The 22,580-nt window shown below is 40.3% G+C and overlaps 2 protein-coding genes across 2 annotated transcripts; one reads left to right on the plus strand and one right to left on the minus strand.

Annotated features, from left to right (window-relative positions):
* Positions 1 to 450: 450 nt before the first annotated feature.
* On the plus strand, positions 451 to 3,456 carry LOC138883234 (uncharacterized). Its single transcript, XM_070163904.1, has 2 exons — positions 451 to 586; positions 788 to 3,456. The coding sequence occupies exons 1-2, from the start codon at positions 451 to 453 to the stop codon at positions 3,454 to 3,456; spliced, it is 2,805 nt and encodes a 934-aa protein (XP_070020005.1).
* Positions 3,457 to 14,329: 10,873 nt separating this feature from the next.
* LOC138883235 (uncharacterized) lies at positions 14,330 to 15,841 on the minus strand. The gene is made up of 3 exons (XM_070163905.1): positions 15,519 to 15,841; positions 15,204 to 15,398; positions 14,330 to 15,047 (listed from the first exon to the last, which is right to left on the minus strand). The coding sequence occupies exons 1-3, from the start codon at positions 15,839 to 15,841 to the stop codon at positions 14,330 to 14,332; spliced, it is 1,236 nt and encodes a 411-aa protein (XP_070020006.1).
* Positions 15,842 to 22,580: the final 6,739 nt, after the last annotated feature.

Consider the following 22,580-nt stretch of genomic DNA (forward strand, 5'->3'; position numbering starts at 1 on the left):
GAACATTCAACCTGAAGAAGGTCCTTCTGGGGCCAAGTAGTTAGGAGTCTTTCTTTTCGCTTTTAATGTAATAAGGCCAATAGCCATTAGCGACATTTTTACTTTTCGCTATTTTAGTATTGTTTTGGGATTCATCTTATTTTTATCAATAAAATGAGGCATTTAGCATTATAAGTTCTCCAAGTTAATTTGTTGCTAGGCCTACCTCAGGCACAACGAGGCACCCAAATTAGGACGCGATTTATATTCTTGCACAATGTGTTTAAATATTACAACATTTTCTTCTCACAAACCGCACTAACTTGTTACCTTTTTTGTTTTTCTTTATTTTTATTCCCCTCCCCAAAGGTTAGTTCGTGCATTTTGGCCCCATCAGCATACTCAACAAGATCCAAGGGCCCTCCACCTCCTTCCCCTCCGCGTCCTACCAGAAACAGGAACAAAGGCAAAATGGGAGATACCAGTGCTAGAAAGGAAATCGAGGAAACCTCTCAGAACGCTTCAATCACTAAGGAAACTGCTGCTCATCTCGAGCAAACTTTGCTAAGATTTCGGGAAGAATTGGAACAAGTTCGAAACCTGGCAAGTCTGTCAATCACTCTTGCCACTACTGATGCCAACAACTAGAACCATACTACACCACCACCAGCACAACCCGCTCATACCCAAGCCTGCAACACCTGCAACAACAATCCACTGCTCATTCCCGAACCCCAAAACACCACAAACGACCAGAACGCTCCCATCTTTGTGGATACTGTACCTCACCATGCCCAGCCTATCTCAGATACACCTGAATCAGACAGCAAAGACTCTCTCATTCAGAATTTAGCTGCTGAGCTCAAGAGGTTAACCAACCGGGTCCAGGGTGTCAAAGATAGCAAAAGTGTGGAAGGTTTGAACTATGAAGATCTTTGTGTTCAGCCAGATGTCGAACTCCCGGAGGGGTACAAACCTCGCAAGTTCGAAATGTTCGACAGTACAGGTGATCTCAGGGTCCATCTCAGAATGTATTGTGATAAGCTGGTAGGAGTCGGAAGAGACGAGAAAATCCGCATGAAGCTGTTCATGAGTAGTTTGAAGGGCGATGCTTTATCATGGTATATTAGCCAGGATGCAAAGAAATGGACTAGTTGGCTGAACATGGCGTCTGACTTTATGGACCGGTTTAGGTTCAACACTGAGAACGCACCAGACGTGTTCTATATCCAAAATCTCAAGAAGAAGCCCACAAAGACCTTTCACGAATATGCTACTTGTTGGAGGTCAGAAGCTGCTAAGGTCAGACCGGCCTTGGAGGAAGAACAAATGAATAGGTTTTTCGTCCGTGCTCAGGATCCGCAATACTACGAGAGGCTGATGCTAATAGAGGGAGAAAAGTTCTCCGACATCATCAAGTTGGGAGAAAGGATTGAAGAAGGCATAAAAAATGGTATGGTCACTAACCTCGAGGCATTGCAAGCTACCAACAAGGCTTTACAGTCTGGTGGCTCGTCGAAGAAAAAGGATGTAAATTCCGTAATGGTTGCGCAAAGGAACAATTCCCCTATGAAGTACCAAACATATCCCTCAGCTTCACTCACATATCAACCTACCCTAAGCTACCAAGCACCATCACCCACTTACCAAATTCCACCACATGCTTACCAATCACATCCACCACCTACGTATCAACCCACTTCACCTAGATATTCTCAACCCGCACCCGTATACCAAGCATACAACTCCCAACCTTCTTACTACCCATCACCTCCTACCCGCCAAAACTTTCCCCGACCTAGACTAAACTTCGACCGTAAACCTCCCAGACAATATACCACCATAGCTGAGCCAATTGACCAATTATATGAAAAACTCAAAGCAGCAGGTTACGTTACCCCTATTCCAGCCGTAACTCCAGAAAATACTTCCCAATGGATCAACCCAAACAAGACTTGCACATACCATTCCGGGATGAAGGGCCATACCATCGACGAGTGTCGCTCGTTGAAAGACAAGATTCAGAACCTAATTGACAACAAGATCATTATAGCAAAGGAGCCCGCTCCTAATGTCCGCAACAACCCCCTGCCTGACCACAAGGGCAGGAGCATCCATATGATTGAGATTAAAGACGATTGGGACCCCAAAGGGTCAATCAGGTTGATAGCTGAAGGTGATGAACCTCAGAAGCCGGTGGTTACCCTTAATCCCATTGTTGTTAAAATTCAGCCTTCTAAGGAAGATGTGGTAAATGTGTCTGTGCCACTCGAGTTTGAAGCACCGCCTGCAAAGGTGCCAAAACCGATTGAGGTTGAGTTTGGGATTCCAAAGGCACCCGCACCGTTTGAAGTTGATGTGTTACCTCCAAGGGTGTCCATTCCGGTTTCCATGACAGACATGACCCCATTCAAGTCGAAAGCCATACCTTGGGATTACACAGCTGAGGCTAGAAGGAAAGGGAAGACACATACCAGAAAAGCGGTCGCCGCACAGGGCATGACTAGAACAGGCAGGGTATACACCCCAGAACATTTAGCCGAGTCCAGCAAGCAAGCCTCTAGACGTCCTTTCGAAACTGGGCCCGATGACCTTTGGAGAAAGATACAAGCCAAGGAGTACTTAGTCGTTGAACAACTGAACAAAACACCGACACAAATTTCTATCTTGGCTCTTCTACAAAGCTCTGAGACACATAAAAATTCCTTAATGAAGATACTAAGTAAAGCTTATGTTCCCAGCAACATAACAGGAGGCGAAATGGCGAATATGGTGGGACAGGTGTTGGAAAGCCACAAGATCACCTTCCACGAGGATGAGTTGCCACCAGAAGGGCTTAGTCACAACAAGGCGTTGCATATCACTTTGCAATGCGAAGATCATTTCATCACCAGAATCTTGGTCGACGGGGGATCCAGCCTCAACATTTGTCCATTGATAACCCTCAGGACATTGGGTAAAGGATTGCACGATGTCAAAGATGGGGCTATCAGTGTCAAAGCTTTTGATGGATCTCAGAGGTCCACCATTGGAGAAATTAGCCTATGCCTACAGATGGTACCCACCTGGTTTGATGTCGAGTTCCAATTCATTAACGTACCAACATCCTACAATTTGTTGCTGGGACGACCCTGGATCCACGCTGCTGGGGCGGTAGCATCAACTTTGTATCAAGCTATAAAATTTGAATGGAATCATCAGGAAGTAATCATTCATGGAGACGGTAGCAACCCTATATACAGTCGCCAAACCATTCCGATGATCGGAGGCAGAAGAAGGATAGGAGGAGAAACGTACCACCACATCGAGCGGGTCAATGCTGTAGACAAAGACAAGTGGTGGGATAGCAAGATCGAAAGCATCCTGAATTCGAGCGGGTATGAACCCGGAAAAGGACTTGGCAAGAACCTGCAGGGTATCACCAAACCTATCAAGCTGAAGAAGCACGGTACCACTTTTGGCCTAGGGTATGAGTAAACTTGGGAGGAGTTCACCCATTGGTCACCTCCATGGCGCGGACCATACTATCCACTGGAGCACCCTATACCTTAGTTGGAGCAGACTTTTCAACCAACCGACACCTTGTACGAATCAGAGGAAGACGAGGCACTAGCAGCAATAAAGAACCTGTTTCTGGAAGATGATATGGATTGTTGTGTTATCTTCAAGGAGGAAGGGGAGGAAGGCCCTTCCATTCAAGTCGTGAACCGAGGGGAATGCCTCACCAATTGGTCGGTCAGGACCACTAGTGCCCGGACATCTTCAGGGTAGCAAGGCTGAACGAGCATCATGCATCGCATCTTTATTTTCTTAGTTGATTTTCCTTTCTGCATTGTCTTTACTTTCCAAAAGAGCTCTGATGTCTCGAACGATTATGAATTTCAATCAAAGAATTTCAAATTCATTATATATTGCACTCTTATTACTCTTCTCTATCATTTACTTTGTTTTACATATCATTACCATTACATATCTTGATGATGAACCGACGACTGTAACTTGCAATGAGGCAATGCAACAAACAGATATAGATTCAGAAGAGGATGATATACTAAAAAAGGTTGTCAGAGAGGTCGAAAACTTTTAGAATAGGCCTAAGTCTAATCTAGATGAGACCGAAGTCGTTAATTTGGGTGATACTGAGAATGTCAAGGAAATACGTATCAGTGCACATTTGTCGCCATCAGAAAAGAAGTACACAGAGTTCCTAAAAGAGTATGAGGATATCTTTGCATGGTCTTATGACGATATGACTGGCCTCAGCACATCCATTATGGCTCATAAGTTGCCAACAGATCCTACATGTCCACCGGTAAAGCAGAAGCTCAGGAAGTTCAAACCAGACATGAGTTTGAAGATTAAAGAAGAGGTTACTAAGCAAGTCAAAGCCAGGGTTCTCAGGGTGGTAGAATATCCGACATGGTTAGCCAACATCGTGCCGGTACCAAAGAAGGATGGGAAGGTTAGAGTCTGTATCGACTACCGGGATCTCAACCGGGCCAGTCCCAAAGACAACTTTCCTTTGCCGAAGATACACATCTTGATCGACAACTGCGCCAAGCATGAGCTGCAGTCATTCGTTGATTGTTTCGCTGGGTACCATCAGATATGTATGGATGAAGAAGATGCAAAGAAAACGACATTTATCACTCCATGGGGGATGTACTATTATAGAATGATGCCGTTTGGATTGAAAAATGCTGGTGCTACCTACATGAGAGCCATGACTACCATTTTTCATGACATGATACACAAAGAGATCGAGGTGTATATGGATGACATCATCATCAAATCCAGGAAAGCTGCAGATCATATGGAAGACTTGCGAAAGTTCTTCAACAGGTTGAGAAGGTACAATTTGAAACTGAATCCCGCCAAGTGTGCATTCGGGGTTCCTGCTGGGAATTTATTGGGTTTCATCGTGAGTCATCGAGGAATAGAATTGGATCCATCAAAGGTCAAAACTATCTAAGAATTGCTGCTGCCAAAGAACAAGAAGGACGTGATGAGTTTCCTGGGAAGTCTCAACTATATCAACCGATTCATAGCTCAATCTACTGTCATTTTTGAACCCATCTTCAAAATGCTGAAGAAGGATGCCGCCACCAAATGGACTGATGAATGTCAAAAGGCTTTTGACAGAATCAAGGAATACTTGTCTACGCTGCCAGTCTTGGTTCCGCCTGAACCAGGGAGACCCCTCTTGCTCTATCTCGCAGTGTTGGATGGAGCATTTGGTTGTGTTTTGGGGCAACATGATGAAACAGGGAGAAAAGAGCAAGTCATCTACTATCGCAGTAAGAAGTTCACACCGTGCGAGGCCCGATATTCTCTTTTAGAACGCACTTGCTGTGCTCTGACTTGGGTCGCGCAGAAGTTGAGGCATTACTTATGTGCTTACACTACTTATCTCATATCCAGAATGGACCCTCTGAAGTATATCTTCCAGAAGCCCATGCCCACCGGCAAGCTCGCCAAGTGGCAGATCCTGCTAAGTGAATTCGACATTGTTTACGTAACCCAGAAAGCAATCAAAGGGCAAGCCTTGGCGGACCATCTCGCCAAGAATCCCATAGACGGAGAATACGAGCCCTTAAAAATGTATTTTCCCGATGAAGAGGTATCTTTCATAGGAGAAGATATTGCAGAATCCTATGATGGTTGGAGGTTGTTTTTCGACGGAGCTGCAAATTTCAAAGGAGTTGGCATAGGAGTAGTCCTGGTATCAGAAACCGGTCAGCATTACCCGGTATCCGCCAAGCTCAGGTTCCCATGCACCAACAACATGGCCGAATATGAAACCTGCATTCTAGGGATTAAACTGGCCATTGATATGAACATTCAGGAGTTACTAGTAATCGGAGACTCGGACCTACTCATACATCAGGTTTGAGAAGAATGGGCAACCAAGAATCCCAAGATACTCCTTTATCTGCATCACATACAGGAATTGAGAAAGAGGTTCAGAAAGACGGAATTCCAGCATATTCCCAGGGTACAGAATGAGTTCGCCGATGCACTTGCCACTTTGTCATCTATGATTCAACATCCAGATACAAATTTCATTGACCCCGTCCAGGTCAATATTCATGACCAACCAGCTTATTGTGCTCAGGTTGAGGAAGATGCCGACGGGAAACCATGGTTCCACGACATCAAAGAGTATTTGACCATAGGAGAATATCCAGAGCTTGCCAATGCTATCCAGAAATGCACGCTTCGGAGACTATCCAGTAATTTCTTTCACAGCGGAGGAATCCTGTACAGGAGAACTCCTGATTTGGGTTTACTAAGGTGTGTCGATGCGAGGGAAACAACCAAGTTATTGGAGGAAGTACATTCAGGGACCTGCGGACCGCACATGAATGGTTTTGTTTTAGCATAGAAGATACTCCGAGCAGGATATTTATGGATTACTATGGAAACAGACTGCATCCAGTATGTCCGAAAGTGCCATCGCTGTCAGATACATGCAAATATGATAAAAGTGCCTCCAAACGAGCTTAATGCAACAAGCTCACCATGGTCGTTCGCTGCTTGGGGAATGGATGTTATCGGTCCAATCGAGCCTGCTGCGTCAAACGGGCACAGGTTCATCTTGGTAGCAATTGATTATTTTACTAAATGGGTTGAAGCAGCATCATACAAAGCAGTTACCAAGAAGGTGGTAGCAGATTTCGTCCGCGACCGTATTGTTTGTCGGTTCGGAATTCCAGAGTCAATCATCACCGACAACGGTTCCAATCTTAACAGCGACCTGATGAAAACAATGTGTGAGACTTTCAAGATTAGACACAAGAACTCTACGTCTTATAGACCGCAGATGAATGGAGCCGTAGAAGTGGCCAACAAAAACATCAAGAAGATACTAAGGAAGATGATCGAGAGGCACAAACAATGGCAAGAGAAGTTGTCATTCGCCTTATTGGGTTATTGTACCATAGTCCGCACATCAACCGGGGCAACTCCCTACATACTGGTTTATGGTACAGAGGCGGTCATTCCCGCTGAGGTAGAAATTCCCTCATTAAGGATCATACAAGAAGCCGAGTTAGATGACGTAGAATGGGTAAAAGGTCGCTACGAGCAGTTAGCCCTCATAGATGGAAAGAGGATGAATGCAGTCTGTCATGGTCAGTTATACCAGAACAGAATGTCCAGAGCCTTCAACAAGAGAGTTAAACCAAGGAAGTTTACACCAGGACAACTGGTGTTGAAGAAGATATTTCCACATCAAGACGAAGCCAAAGGGAAATTCTCCCCCAATTGGCAGGGTCCATACATGGTTCATCGAGTTCTAACCGGAGGAGCCCTTATTCTTGCAGAAATGGATGGAGAAGTCTGGCCGAAGTCGATCAACTCAGACGCAGTAAAGAGATACTATATTTGATCGTATGCTTTTCTTTATGATGTAATTTGAACTACGCCTGACCCGATTCCCGTTTAAGAGGGGATACGTAGGCATCCCTATGTGTTCGGTCACATTTTAATAAAAATTCCATTTTCCCCGCTATTGGAACTGGGGCAGAAATTTGAGGAGGACCCTCAAAATTCTGGAATCGACCCGCTTTCAGTTATTTAGCACAGCCGTCAGCAGCGCCAGCCCAGTGAACTGGGGTAGGATTTTAAGGAGGACCCTTAAAATTTCGGAGCTAGCAAGGTTGTCGTGTCTTGAACCACGTTGCAGTTGTTGGTTCATCCAAAATAAAATCATTTTTTTCAAAATATATATACTTACATTACATTTACTGAATCATGCATAAACATCATTTGCATCACCGTCGTTCAGCAATGCTACCCCAATGATACGTAACGTCAGGAGCCAAGGGATACGAACTAACCTTCCCCCTCTACAGAACTCACGATTTTTCTTTGGATGCAGGAACTCAGATCACAATGCAAAACGCATTCACTCTTCAAAGTCGAAACCCTCGAAACAATCACTCAACTCACAAAGGTCTACTATCTACACCCAACATTCCCTAGCAATCATGATATCGCAACCGCCTATCAGCTAAGAAAATTACTACTATTTGCTCCTTTACATTCCTGCACTGCATAAGGCTACTTTCTGCCTTTCGAGACTAAGCTCTGTCTCCATCCGCATTTTGCATAAGGCTACTTTTATGTCTTCCGAGGTTAAGCTCTACCTCCATCCTGCATAAGGCTACTTATCTGCCTTTCGAGACTAAGTTCTGTCTCCATCTGCATTTTGCATAAGGCTTCTCTCTGCCTTTCGAGGTTAAGCTCTACCTCCATATTGCATAAGGCTATTTATCTGCCTTTCGAGACTAAGCTCTGTCTCCATCTGCATTTTGTATAAGGCTACTCTCTGCCTTTCGAGGTTAAGCTCTACCTCCATATTGCATAAGGCTATCTATCTGCCTTCCGAGACTAAGCTCTGTCTCCATCCATATTGCATAAGGCTACTCTCTGCCTTTCGAGGTTAAGCTCTACCTCCATATTGCATAAGGCTATCTATCTGCCTTCTGAGACTAAGCTCTGTCTCCATCCATATTGCATAAGGCTATTCTCTGCCTTTCGAGGTTAAGCTCTACCTCCATATTGCATAAGGCTATCTATCTGCCTTCCGAGACTAAGCTCTGTCTCTATCTATATTTTGCATAAGGCTATTCTCTGCCTTTCGAGGTTAAGCTCTACCTCCATCCTGCATAAGGCTATCTATCTACCTTTCGAGACTAAGCTCTGTCTCCATCCTGCATGGCTGAAATATCGCCACTTTATTTAAATTCTCGCTTCAGCTGAAATATAGCCACCTGCATTCAAATTCACGCCTTGTCTGAAAATGGCCACTCTTTGCATTCATTCGGCTGAAAGATTGTCACCTTCTCATGGGCTGAAAAATCGCCAACTTATTCAAAGGCATCATAGTTCGGAGGCACCATCTGCATAGCCCGAGAACACCATTACATGGCCTGCGAATCTTTATTTTATGCTCTTCATGGCCCAGGAGATCATAGTCTGAGGACGTCATCCTAACCGTCCAAAGACAGCATTCATGGTCCAACGGAAATTTGCATCATGTTTAAATTATGCACAATATGCGTATCTGCTCATCTACAGGTACACCGCTAGCGAATGACCGTCTCAGCAGAAGTGATCCCGCTCCGGTTCTCCGCAATCTATTCGACTCCAAACACCTTTTAAATCTGACCATCGCGTCCGTCTTTTCAAATCTCCATTGACACATTCCGTCAATAGTTCCTGAACTACATGTGGCCTGATTCCTGTGAAACCAGGGATATGTAGGCAGCTCAGAAACCAAAGCGCGGCCAAAGTTCTTTTTCAATCACCGTTTCCGGTCAAAATTGGCCATCTTGTCTTTACCCGACAGCTCTTTCATCCTCTTCGGGTAAAGAGGGGCAGCTGTTGATACCCAATTTTTTCCTATGTATTTTATACCCAAAATATTTTCAAAATAGCATATATGTGCATATATAAGCACACCCAAGAGTTTTGGTATTTTTTGTGATTTGTAAACCAATTTACTGCCTATTTTAATACCACAAAATCCAATAACTATTCTCAAAAATTATTATTTTTGATGAATAACTTATTTCATTCTCATATTACACCAAAATATAATTAAGGTGATTTTTGCATGTTTTTACCAATTTATTTGTCATTTTTAAAGCTAAATTGCATATAATTGTAATTATAGCCTATTTTGTAATTAATAGCATTAACAATAAAATTTGCTACAATATTTTTAAACTAATATTTATATAATATTTGGCTACCTAGTATTTTTAATTTGCTTTTAAAATCATTATTACTATTTTTATAAAATAGAAAGGGGAAAAGTGGCTATTTAAAACCTAGCCCCAGTTGCATTTCAATTACAACCCAAATTACACCCCAATTCGACCCAATTTCAATTGCGACCCGACCCACACCCCATTTGGATACCCGGTCCAGCTTTGTTTTGATCTGAGCCGTTGATCAAACGAGATCAACGACCCAGATTAATTTGCCTAAAATAAATCAAACGACCCCCCTTCCCTTTACCCTCATTTTGCAAAAGACCGGTCTCTCTCTATGCTGAAGTTTGCTCTCCCTTCTCTCTAGAACCTTCTGGTTCTCTCTTTCTTCTCTGATGGACTTCGTCGCCTCTCCGGCCAACTCCATTCTAACTTCTCTCGACCTCTAGCCGCCATGAAACCTCGTCTCGTTGCTTCTCTTTGAGCCTTGAAGCCCTAGAGACATCCACCATGAAAGGCGGTCCCTGGAACCTCGCTTGGCTTATCTCCGGACTTTCTCCAGTGGGTTTTGGTCCGATGATTCTTTAAATGTCGTTGTTAACAAGTTTCACGGCCAGGTTCCTCATCTCACTGATTTTATTGCAAACCCTAATTTTTGCCTAAATCTCTTAAACTACGTCTTTTTAAATGATTTCTAGTTTATTCTTTGAGTTCTACACTACTTATTACTCGATATCTTCGATTAGTTCAAGTTTTTAAACGTTCTTGTTCCTCTTTTCAAAACTAGGGTTTCCGACCCCCTTTCAAAATCACCATGCCTTCTATTTCTTTTGTGTATTATGTGAATATACCTATGTTTGTGCCATGTTATGAGTTTGTTTGTTTCCGAGTTAGTCCAAGTTCCACGCTTTAAATCTTTACTAGGGTTCCGACTCTCCACTGTTTATATGATTCCTTACTTAGGGTTCTTAGCTTTGTGACTATTGTGTTTAAATAAGTTTAAATGCTTCTCTTTACTGAATATTCTGTTAATTCCGAGCATCTCTTTGAATCCTTGATTTGTATGTGTTTCCTTTAAGTGTTACATTGATTTTTCAAATTGTTTCCTTACTTGTGAGTTGCCTTCTATACATGGTACTGATTCCCTCTAATTTTGGTCTTGTCCGCGATTCTTTGACTGATTTTCAGAGTTGATTTATATTTTTACCATATTTGTGCACTTAAACATCTTTTTTTAAGTATTCAGCATATACTTTCCTTGTTTGAAGCATTGTGTATCTAGCCCTTATTGCATACTTATTGCATACTACTTCTTACTATGATATAATCAGTCATCTTACTGATTCTTTTCCTTACTTGATAACCTGTACTCCCATTCGAATCATGAATCCCTGATTTAATTGAATTAAGTCATGTGATTGATTCAATTTGGTACTGTTTCTATAATTATACACTTACTACCCTGTTCTCTATTGTTTTCAAAAAAACCTATAAGTACTACTATTCCTTTCTCACACAGGGGAGAGAATTATTTTCTAAACTCTCTCTTACACAAAAATATTCAGTACTCTCTCTTTGTTTCACACAATCTCTCTCCTCTTGTGACTACTGGTTGCTCCACTAGTTTGAAACTCAGGCTGAGTTTTAGACTATTTCACTGTTCCATTATACTGCTGCTCACTTCTGCTATTGCTGCTCACTCTTGCTATTGTTGCTGCTTCTCTATACTGCTGCTCTCTCTCTGCACACTCTCTGCATATTGTTGCTCACTCCTTGCAAACTGTTGCTCACCATCTTGCATATTATAACTCACCACTACCCTGCATTACTTTACCTTCAACTGGTATGTCTCCTATTTGATTTACAGCCCCAAAAGCAATATGTTTATATTTGTGTTACACTTCCTTTTGTTGCTTGTATGTTTCTACTTATGGTTTTGTTGTTCTTACTGCAATTAGCATGCCTCTGTGCTGATTAATATAGTCTGGCATGCCTATGCTTGTTTCCTGCATGTTTCTCCTTACCTCCCTAACCCAGAACATTATTAGCATGTTATTCAGGACCCTTTAGCTATTAAGTGACCCTGAACCTCTTCTTGATATGTGAGTCTGTCAATCTAATGTTGTTAAGCCCCTGACCCCTTTGTGTGGAACCTGCTTGATTGTTTAAGTTCTGAAGTGCTTATCTTGATGTTCTGTGTATATGTAACTTTGTTCTTGCTTGTGAGTTATTTGTTCCCTTTCCCCCTGCCCCTGTTGGTGTTCCCTGAGTGTTGTGTGACTCTTTGCTTTCAAAACTGGTTCCACATTAACTGTTTTCAAACTCAAGTGATTACTTTTCTCTCAAAACTGTTTTCATGTGAATCCTCTTGCAATTGTTTTCAACTCAACTTCTTCAAATTCTATCACAGTCTCACTACTTCTAGAACTTAGGTTCTACCCCCTTAGTGTAAGCATTGCTTTGGGTACCTTGAGTACCCACTGAACTTTGATGCACAAGGCTGGTAATTCCACACTTGCACTTGTCTTGTTAATTTATTTTGGGTACCTGGTATTGGCCAAGGGTCCCAATGGACCCTTAGGGAGCTTTGCCGTACCCAAACCTTGGTAAAGGCTGTGAAACTCGAAAGAAGTGAGGATTATTTAGGCCTGGCTAAAGGCTCCCTATAGATTAACTTCTTATTTTTACTCTTCACTACTGTAATTTAATCACATTGGTCTGTAATAACTTGTAATGAACAATGGGGTTTATAGTGCAATTGGGTGGGATTGTGCATGCTTAGCTTTAAGTAATGGGTAGAGAACATGTCTATAGGATTTTACTTACCTACTTGTGCAATAGAAACCATTTCTAGGGGCATACATCTCATACAACTAGAGGTCCTGTTTTTAAGCTCTCTTACTATCAGCTTGTTATTTACTTTATAACCACAATGAGTTAATAATCAATAATGCTTCCATTACATTTAGATATCATGCTTTAGGACCTTTGTGTGCATTAGATATCATGTATGTAGGGCTGTATTTGCAACTGTTGAATACTTCACTAATTTCGTTTAACAGACATAAGTCTGGTTAACAGGCTTCTTTTAAAACTGGAAAATAAGTATGCACGTCCACTTTCTTTTTTGATTAAACAGCGCCTAGGCAAGCCTTAGGCCGGATAAAATCGATTAACTGTCTTATCATGTTTAAACCATTCAACATCTTTAGATTGTCCGAATTTGCTTCCCTTCTCTGAGATCCGCTTGGTTCTTACTAAACTCCTGTCCTATTTTCTAAATAATCATATCTGTGCAAATACTTTCTATTTAGTTACCTTTTCCAGAATTGTGTTACTGTTTTTCTCCTAAAACTCATCAGGACACTATGTCTTCTGTAATTTTCCAAAACTATAGTTCAAAAACTAATATACTTATATGCTCTCAGCTTTACACTTCTGAATGTTTTTACATCTGTGCTAAAAGTTTTCCTACCTCTTTTGTCTGAAATTATTTTCATAACAAAATACTATACCTGCTATGCCTTATCATATATTTTTGAGTATGTTTAAAATGCTTTCTCCGATTTCTAAATTGTTACGTATCTCCTGCCTTTTCTCAAGTTCAGAAAGTGTGCGTCCAACTCCTTTTGCAAATTCTGTTTAAACTCTTCAACTCTTGTCTTAACATATTTTCGCACATTCCAGCTTTTAACTCTTATTTCCTTAGACCTTAAATGTGATTGAGACGTGCTAATCATGTGTCCATCTGTGGAGGGATATTTGAGCCTTTTACATACCTTTATATGATTCCTTACATGAAGTCCTATTTGTTTTTGCATGTCGCCTAGTGTTTTGACCTTTAAACCTAAGGGTTCAACCTAGTCCTCACGTCATAGGAATAGCGGTCCTAAATACCCTCTAGGACCTATAGGACGGGACGGGTAATAGCACGCACTAAGCACTCGTGACCAATACACACGCTTAAAATAACCTCTACGGGGTGGGAAGGGTAGAATATGAAGATGATGACCGGTGCGCTAATATCTCGTGTGAGAATGATTGCTGGGTATTGCACCGAAGTGATCCATATTATAGTTAAACCTAGGACCCTTTTCTTTGCTTTTCCTTCATTTAAATTAATGTTTTCCTCAAACTAAGCTTTCTTTTTTCAAAAAAAAATCACTTGTGTATTTCTTCTTTCAAAATTGTCAACTTGTTTATATTTCTTATGTGCAAACATTGTCTGTTACTTCTACTCTTCTTAAAGTCACAGCTAAGTACGGCCGGGAACCACACTAGTGGATCTTGAGGGGTGTCTAACACCTTCCCCTCGAGATAATCTCAAGCCCTTACCCGAACTCTGGTTTTCTCCCAAAAAATCTTCTTCTTTTCTTTAAAGTGTCCTAATGCACTATAATCATTAGGTGGCGACTCTTCAAATTTCATAACCCGATTCCTCAAAAGGGAATAAGAGTTGTTTTGCCCATAATGTCGTAAACCCGATTTCGCCTTCTTTTAGGAGGGAAAAAGGGGGTGTCAACAATCCCTTGTTATGATTCAAAGGATGAATGAGGGCTTTCCTAGTCCATACAGGAAACATCCGCTTTTTACGAGTGGTACCTGGTCCTTTGTTAGTAGTCACTTTATCAGTAAACACTTTGTTTTTCTGAGCAGACTGAACTCTGGCCAGGCAATTTCATTAAAATGCCCATTATTTCCACAATAGGTACATAGCCAGTTATCAGGTACAGTGACATACTTGCTTTGAGAGTTGTAAGGAGTTTCTCCCTTTGGAACCCAATGCCCTGCCTGTTCCGACTATTGTTAAGATACATGGAAGTGACAACACTTGAGAACCGGCTCCACTTCAGAGATTTCTCAAGATCAATTCTTACTTTCTCCAGCTCAGCTTGAAGTTGCTGATTCTTCTCGAGTTCACTACATAGACTGGTTTTCACAACAGTTAATTCCTTTTCAATCAAGATGTGTGTCTTAGTAGCTACTTCCTTCCCTTTCCCAAGACTCACATTCCTATGTTCTCTATTGAGTCCCTCAATGGTTTCCTCTTGATCGGTGCATATCACTAAAAGGTCATCCCTCTCTTCTTCAGTAGTTGTAATTTTTCCTTCTAAGGTGTGTTTTTCATTGCTAAGACCTTCTATTGTTTCTTTTAGATCAACAACTACTACCATCAGGTCGTCTCTCTTATTTTTCACACTAGTTATTCTTTCACTCAAGGCTTCCTTTTCTTTTTCAAGATTAGCTATAGTCCCATTTAGGCCCACTACACAAACCATCAGATTATCTCTAGATTGTTCGGTATCTCTTAGTTCTATGGTCAGGATCTCCTTATCATTCACAAGGCTATAATAGGCATCAATTAGGACATTATCTAACAACCTTAGCTTCTTAGAAGAATAGGATTTCAGATTTCTCTGAACATCCCTGAAGTTTACCTTATCATCTTTATCTTCTTCATCATCATCAGACTAAGCCATCAGCGCGAACGGTGAATCATACTTCGTTGCTTCAGTTTCCAGTGCCATCGTGGAAATGTTTTCTACATCTGGTTCCCTTTCGAATTCACTAAAGGAGTCTTCCCAAGCAGCAAGAGCCTGCTTAACAATATTGTCAGCAGCACTTTTTTCGATTGAATCGTTTGTCTGGAACCAGGATCCTTTTTGCTGGTTTGTCAGGATTTTGCTTGTATTGCTCCTGTTTTGTGAGTGGATAGTCTTTGATGAAATTCCCTGACTTTCCACATCTGTGATAGAGATCGTTGTTCCTTGCTTTACTTGAACTACCCTACTTTAGTATACCACCATTTCTTCGAACCATCTTTTGAAATCTCTTAGTAAGATAGGCCATGTCACTATCTTCATCGATTCACTGCTTTCAGCTTTGAGTACCAGGTTCTTTTCCTTCTTGGGATCTCTTCTTTCACTATCTTTCTTTCCCTTCATCTCATATGTCTTCCGATTACTAATCAACTCATCCATGGTCAGAGTTTGTAGATCCTTAGCTTCAGTGATGGCATTTACCTTACTTTCCCAAGAACCAGATAGAACACTGAGGAATTTTCTTATAAGCTTGTTTCTGGGAATGATATATCCAAGTGAATGAAGCTCATTTATGATGGAGGTGAATCTGGTGTGCATATCTTGTATAGACTCATCATCCTACATCCTAAAGAGCTCATATTCCGTGGTGAGCATGTTGATCTTGGACTGTTTGACCTAAGTAGTTCCTTCGTGTGTAGTTTGCAACACTTTCCATATTTCTTTGGCAGTGTCACAAGCTGAGACTCTATTGTATTCATCAGCTCTTATGCCATACATCACTTAGCACGATAGTTCTTTTCTATAGTTTTTCTGTCAATGTCGCTGTACTCTTTTCTACCTTTCAGCACCATTGGTCCTGTTTCTTCAAGCTTCTTCATGGGGACATATGGACCATCACAAATAATTTCCCATAGTTCTGAGTCTTCTGCCATCATAAAATCATGCATGCGGGTCTTCCACCAGCCATAGCACTAACCAATGAATCTGGAAGTTCTGTAGGTTGATTCTTTTTCCTCAAAGTTGGGTGGAGCAGCCATTGAGATCCTTTCTAGGTGTTAACCTTTTAGAAAGAACCTGTTCTGATACCAATTGTTAGTTTATTGAGTCCACCAAACTATAGAGTACCTGGTCCTATATGAGATGATGCTGAGAATGCTATAAAAACTGAAAGTAAAGAAGACAATTTATGTGGAAAAATCCCACACAAAGGGATCAAAAAACCACGACCTACTCTTGTAGGCTTTTAACTTCACTAACTTGCAATCTCCCTATTACAAGCCACTTTGCAAAAATCCTATTGCAAAGACTTCAACTAACTTGTGATGCACCCACCACAAGTCACTTTATAACTATCCTAGTTACAAAGGCGTTAAACTTATGACTATTCCTAGTCACAACATAAACTCGAAAGTTTACGAATTTTTTGGTTTGTTCCTAAGACAAAGATTCTAAAAAAGTAAACTAGGAAATACAATGATGAACAAATAACAAGATTACAACTCAACTACATATGTACATAAACTCGTTAAGAAACCGATCCTTAATGGAGTTGTTTTCTTGTTCTTGACACACCAGTGACTTCAATGTGAGGTGAACATTGTTATACTTGAGAGAATATCACTAAATGCATGAAGAATGGTGTGTCTTGCACCAGGTTGTTTTATCACAAAAGATATCACAATAGATACTAATGTCAATTCTTGGTGCATGCTTATTCCTAATGAGAAGTGACTGTTGTACTGTCTGCACAGCCACTTCTGTGCAGTTGCGTTCCAGCTCGATAGTCGACTTGTACTTCTGTCAGAACACACCAATGGACCAGGTCCTAGTTGTGTTCCTCTTCTGTAACAGTTGCTAGATGGTCACTTTCTGCTACTACATTCCAGTTATACATTTGACTTGTACCTTTGTCAGAAAACCCTAAGGGACCGGGTCCTTGTTGTGTTTCTCTTTTTAATGGTTGCGTACATTCACTGACTTAAGCTTGTGTCGAAGGACCCTGAGGGACCAAGTCACCAGGTACCTGTCTAGTTTCCTCCATGTGGTCGTTCATTCATTTGCTGATTTTCAGACTTCGACCAGGTCAGTTGAGATGTATACCATGTGGGCCAGGTTCTCTGTCTGGTTCTTTACAACAAGTTTATTAGATCATCAAAACATAAGAAGCATAAGGCCAAGACATTGAAAACCCATCAGCTGGTATCTAGTATTTTTGCCCAGGCCTCTGATCTCGCAATTGTGAGATTAGGCTTCGCAATTGCGAGGTGGACAGGCTTGGTAAATGCAACCCCAGTGTCGCAAATGCAAACAAAGTCTGGGCTCCCCCTTTGTGGAAAATGCGAACACTGGGTGGGAATTGTGAAGCTCTCCTAATCGCAAATGCGATGCTTCCTTCGTAATTGCGAAGGTGATAGGATTTTCCCATGGTCATAAATGCGATAAATTCTTCGCATTTGCGAAGACAAAAGGTCATGAAGGGGTTCGCTACTGTGAACCCTGGTTGTAATTGTGACATCTGCGATCAGTTAATTTGGACTTAGACGCATTTTTCTTCATTTTTCAAACTCTCTCAAACTCTAAGCTCTCTTGGGCGATTTTCTAAAGAAAATTTCTTCTCCAAATCAATTGTAAGTCATTTCTAACTTATTTTCTTTAATCTATAACATCTTTTCATATGATTTCAATTCAAAATCAAGGGTTTTCGTGGGGGAAATTAGGTGTTTTGGGTATAACTTAGGATTTTCAAATTTTGGGGATTTGGACCTTGATTTGAGGTCCAATTAAAAAAAAATTATATATTTGAGTTCGTAGGTGAATGGATAATCGGGTTTTTGTTCGAACCTTGGGGTTTGACTATGTGGGCCTGGGGTCGATATTTTACTTTTTGGGAAAACATTAGAAAACCTATTTTCATGCATTAGAATTGATTCATTTAGCATTTATTGATATTGTTAAGTAAATTATGGCTAGATACAAATGAATTGGTGGTGGAAACAAGAGGTAAAGGGATAGTTGAGGCTTGAATTGTGTTCGTGGCATTGAGGTAAGTGTTTGGTCTAAACTTAGCTTTAGGGATTAGGAGTTGTGTCTTATTTGCTATGTGTTAATTGTTGAGTACGACGTATAGGTATGGTGATGAGTATCTATACGTCGGTGTCAAGTATGCCCGTGAGTCTTATACTATGATTAATGTGACTCCGTTTCGTATTGTTCATGCTTTATATGATGATTTCTATTGTTGAACAAGGCTTGTGGAAGTATTATTGGTAATTGAGCATTGTAGAGCGTTGGCTCAAGTTGAGAATTGAGTTGTGAAGTAATTATGGAAAGAGAAGATGTTTATGATATTGTCTCCCTTACCGGGAAGTTATTGCTCGTGATATTGTTTCCCTTGCCAGGATATTGTTGTTATGCTAATGTTCCCTTGCGGGGATTTTATTGTGATATTATTGATTCCCTTGCCCAAATTACTTTGTGATTGTTGCTTGGGTAAGGAAGAGTGTAAAGCACGAAGGGTGATGTCGTGCATGATTTTGAGAGTGTTAATGCACAAAGGGTGATGTCGTACCGATATTGTGAGGTAAAAGCACGAAGGGTGATGCCGTGTCGCACAATGTAAAAATGTCGTGCCATTATATGAGTGATAATGCACAAAGGATAATTCCATGTGATGATTATGTGAGGTAAAAGAACGAAGGGTGATGCCGTGCCGATTATATTGATTCTTATGGTGAGGACGAGAGTAAAAGCACTAAGGCTGATGTCGTGCACTTGTCTTTGATTTCCTTATTCTTGCTTACAGATGAATTTTGTATTCCTTTCACTTCTTTAATGAGATTTTGTTTGTACATGATGTTCCCTGCAACATGTTCCCTCTTCCCATCTTTAACTGCTAGTTTCTGTCATTATTATATGTTGTATATGATATAACTGTACAGATTTATTTGGTAGTCTTATCCTAACCTCGCCACTACTTCGCCGAGGTTAGGTTAGACACTTAACAACACATGGGGTCGGTTGTACTGATACTACACTCTGCACTGTGTGCAGATCCCGCTGCTGCAGCTTTTGGACCACAGTGAGGTTGGTGCCTTCAGTCTATCAGGCGACCCGAGGCAGTCATGCAGGCATCCGCAGGCCTTGGCGTCTCCTTCTATCTTTCCATACTGTTTCTTTTATGTATTTCAAAAACAACTTTGTATTATCTTTCAGACCCCTATTTGTAGCATTCCTAGACAGTCTGTGAGATTGTGACACCAGTTCTGGGTAAGTTTTATTTATGGATTTGTATCGGTATTATTTTAAAGTATTACATTTCATTCTTCCGCTTTAATTGCTAAGGGATTAAAAAATGAAAAGGGTTAAATAATTGTAACGATTGGCTTGCCTAGCTTTCAATAGTAGGCGCCATCACAACTTCCGATGGTGAGAAATCCGGGTCGTGGCATCTATCCTCTAAGAAATGGAGCAAAAATAGAGTGTTATCAACTTGTTGTGAAGATAATTACTAGAATAAGTGTTGCTTATTCTTTGCAACTATCCTATGTTGGGAGGCTTCAGGTCGTTATTATTGTTATTTTTTCATTTTATAACTTATGACAGTCGTACAATATTACCTCAAAGTATTCTAAAAAAAAGTGGATAGGAAGTGCAGAGAGTATTTGTGTGTAGTGGGGGAGGGAGGTTCACCTGATAAATATAGATAGCATTCGTAGCTTGGGATATTTTTTGATTTTTGGATCGCTGGTATTATCTTTCTAATTATGTTGTTGTTACTATTTTATTGTCGCACTTCATCTTCTTGTGTTGATGGTCTATTCGGAAACAACCTCTCTACCTCCAGGATAGGGGTAAGGTCTGCGTACATATTACCCTCTCCAAACCCCACTTGTGGAACTATACTGGAATGTTATTGTTGTTGTTGTTATTCGTAGCTTGGGATAAGATTTGTGTGCCAAAGATGTATAGGAGCCTGAATATCAAAAGCTGTAGGATCTTGAATATTTCATCAGTGGAAAAATTACTATGGCAATTGGTTACAAAGAAGGATCTACTATGGGCGAAGTGGGTTTATATAACTTATATGAAAACAAATATTGATATCTGGACTCACAACCTCTAGTTGATTGCAGTTGGTATTGAAAGAAGCTGAACTCTATTAAAGGTGGAATGGGTTAGTGATATCTTAATGGGAAGTACTTATTAACTACAAATAGTGTTTACTCAATGACAAAGAACTAAAATAAAATGTTAGGCACTTTGAATAGATTTTCCATAGCAGCCCTAATCTCGAGCTTAGTGATGCAACCAAACCACATTATATTGTCGTTGGCTACCCAAGATGAACTTCTCACAAAGGAGAGACTACTTAAACTATAAATTTCAAAAACTAAAATTGGAGGCAGCTTATGCGATGGACTGGCTATTGAAACCTGCGTACTTCTTTTCTTTGAACGTAAATGGTTGCATATATGAGGATTGTCATAGCTAAACGGACTGGTACAATTTTTTTAGCAGAATGGAGTATTACAAGACTTGAAATCGCTAGAGGGTAGTCTTTAGAAAGAGTTCAAGAAGAAAGTGCTTGCTGCAATTTGGGGAGCTATGCGTAGCCAGGAATTTCATCAAGGGTATTCAAACTTTAGACAAGTGAATAATTTCGTTTGTCGATGAATAGTGTACCAAAATTTTTAGATCAAACTATGCAATATTTAGCTAAAAAATAGAAAAAAAAAATTAATAGAACTATAATTTTATAAATTAAAATTAAAATAACAAAAAGGCAACATTAGAAATTTTACAAATAAAAGTAAGCATAAAACCAAAGGAAAGAGAGAGTCCAGAGAATTTTTAGTTTGTAGAGAGCTTTTGTTGATTTTTTTTTTTGTAGAGCTTGGCTTTTAAATTATTAAATTCATTTAAGAAATAATTTTTAGTTAAAAATTTACTTTTAAGATTAGTTGTTTATTTTTGCATAAGTTTTAGGTTTAAGAATAATTTTTTAGATTGAAAACGAATCAAATAGATCACACATGGTGGTCTCTGTTTAGTTTTGAAAAATAAAATGGACAGAATTTTGAAGTGATGAACAACATGCCACTTTGAACACTACGAATCGCTAGATTGTCTCTCTCAACTGTCACGACCCAAAGTTCACTAGTCGTGATGGCACCTAATCCAACCCGCTAGGTAAGCCAATTAATAACTATCTAATTCCATTAAAGTCAACCCAACAATTAAATAGAGAAGTTAACTGAATTTTATACATTTCCCATGGACTGGTAGCATAAATCATGAGCTTCTAAGAATAGAGTTCACAAATCTGATATGAAGAAAATACATGTTCTATTTGAAAAGTACACAAACAAAGTTTTATAAAACTAAGGGTACCATGAACAAGAGGCATCTACATCAAGGACGCAGGTACACAAATCCTGCAACTATCGAACGCTGCAATTGCACGCAATGTGCAAGAAGTGCAGTATGATTACAACCGACCCCATGTACTCAAAAAGTAATAAATCTAATCTCAGGTTGAAAGCAGTAACGAGCTGGAACATAGGTCCGGTCCAACACAAATAACCAACAACAGTTCGTATAACGTAGAGCAAACAAACAAGGAAATACTCTCAAAGGTAAAAATGTTCAACTTTTACACAGTTTTCCGAAAATAGTTTTGCTTTTCAAGAATATTAGTGAAAAACCCAAATCCTTTATCGAAATGAACGAAATATCATGAGATAGTTTGAAAACAGTAATTTTTCCTGAAAAATCATTTCCACAATAGGTAAACATGTTTCATTTCCTTTCCAAATAACAAGTGTGAAATACCACTATATGCTTGCATACCAATGTGTAAAAGTCATGAATGATGTGATACCATACAATATGAGGAAAATGCATCTCTATGCATGTATGTCATATATGCATGCCATTGCCATGTATCTCAGAGATGAATCATGTACTCACACTCTCAGAGTACTCAACCTCACTGTATCACACCTTCCACTCATCATAATAAACCACTCGGTATTGTATATGGCCAATACGGCCCATGGAAGATCTATCCCGGAATATATACATCACTGACTATAAGTGTCACGACCCGAATTTGAGCGTTAATGTACGAAGGGTGAAACCGTGCCGATATTTTGAGAGTTATTGCACGAAGAGTGATGTCGTGCCTATATTTTGAGGAATAATGCACGAAAGGTGATGCCATGCCATGATTATGAGAGGTAATGCACGAAGGGTGATGTCGTGTCGTTTCTATTATTTCATATGATGAGGACGAGAGTAAAAGCATGAAGGGTGATACCATGCACGCGTTACTGTT

This window comes from Nicotiana sylvestris, chromosome 12, assembly GCF_000393655.2.
Source record: "Nicotiana sylvestris chromosome 12, ASM39365v2, whole genome shotgun sequence".
In the NCBI taxonomy this organism is placed as follows: Eukaryota; Viridiplantae; Streptophyta; class Magnoliopsida; order Solanales; family Solanaceae; genus Nicotiana; species Nicotiana sylvestris.

Bases quoted from the DNA above. Each gene is read 5' to 3' on its own strand.
- LOC138883234 (XM_070163904.1), top strand. From the start codon at position 451: ATGGGAGATACCAGTGCTAGAAAGGAAATCGAGGAAACCTCTCAGAAC. The intron at 587-787 runs GTCTGTCAATCA...AGCCTATCTCAG, and splicing joins ACAAGTTCGAAACCTGGCAA to ATACACCTGAATCAGACAGC.
- LOC138883235 (XM_070163905.1), bottom strand. From the start codon at position 15,841: ATGCACACCAGATTCACCTCCATCATAAATGAGCTTCATTCACTTGGA. The intron at 15,399-15,518 runs GTTCGAAGAAAT...CTCACAAAACAG, and splicing joins CTAAGAGATTTCAAAAGATG to GAGCAATACAAGCAAAATCC. The intron at 15,048-15,203 runs GTATGATTCACC...TGCCTATTATAG, and splicing joins CTGGAAACTGAAGCAACGAA to CCTTGTGAATGATAAGGAGA.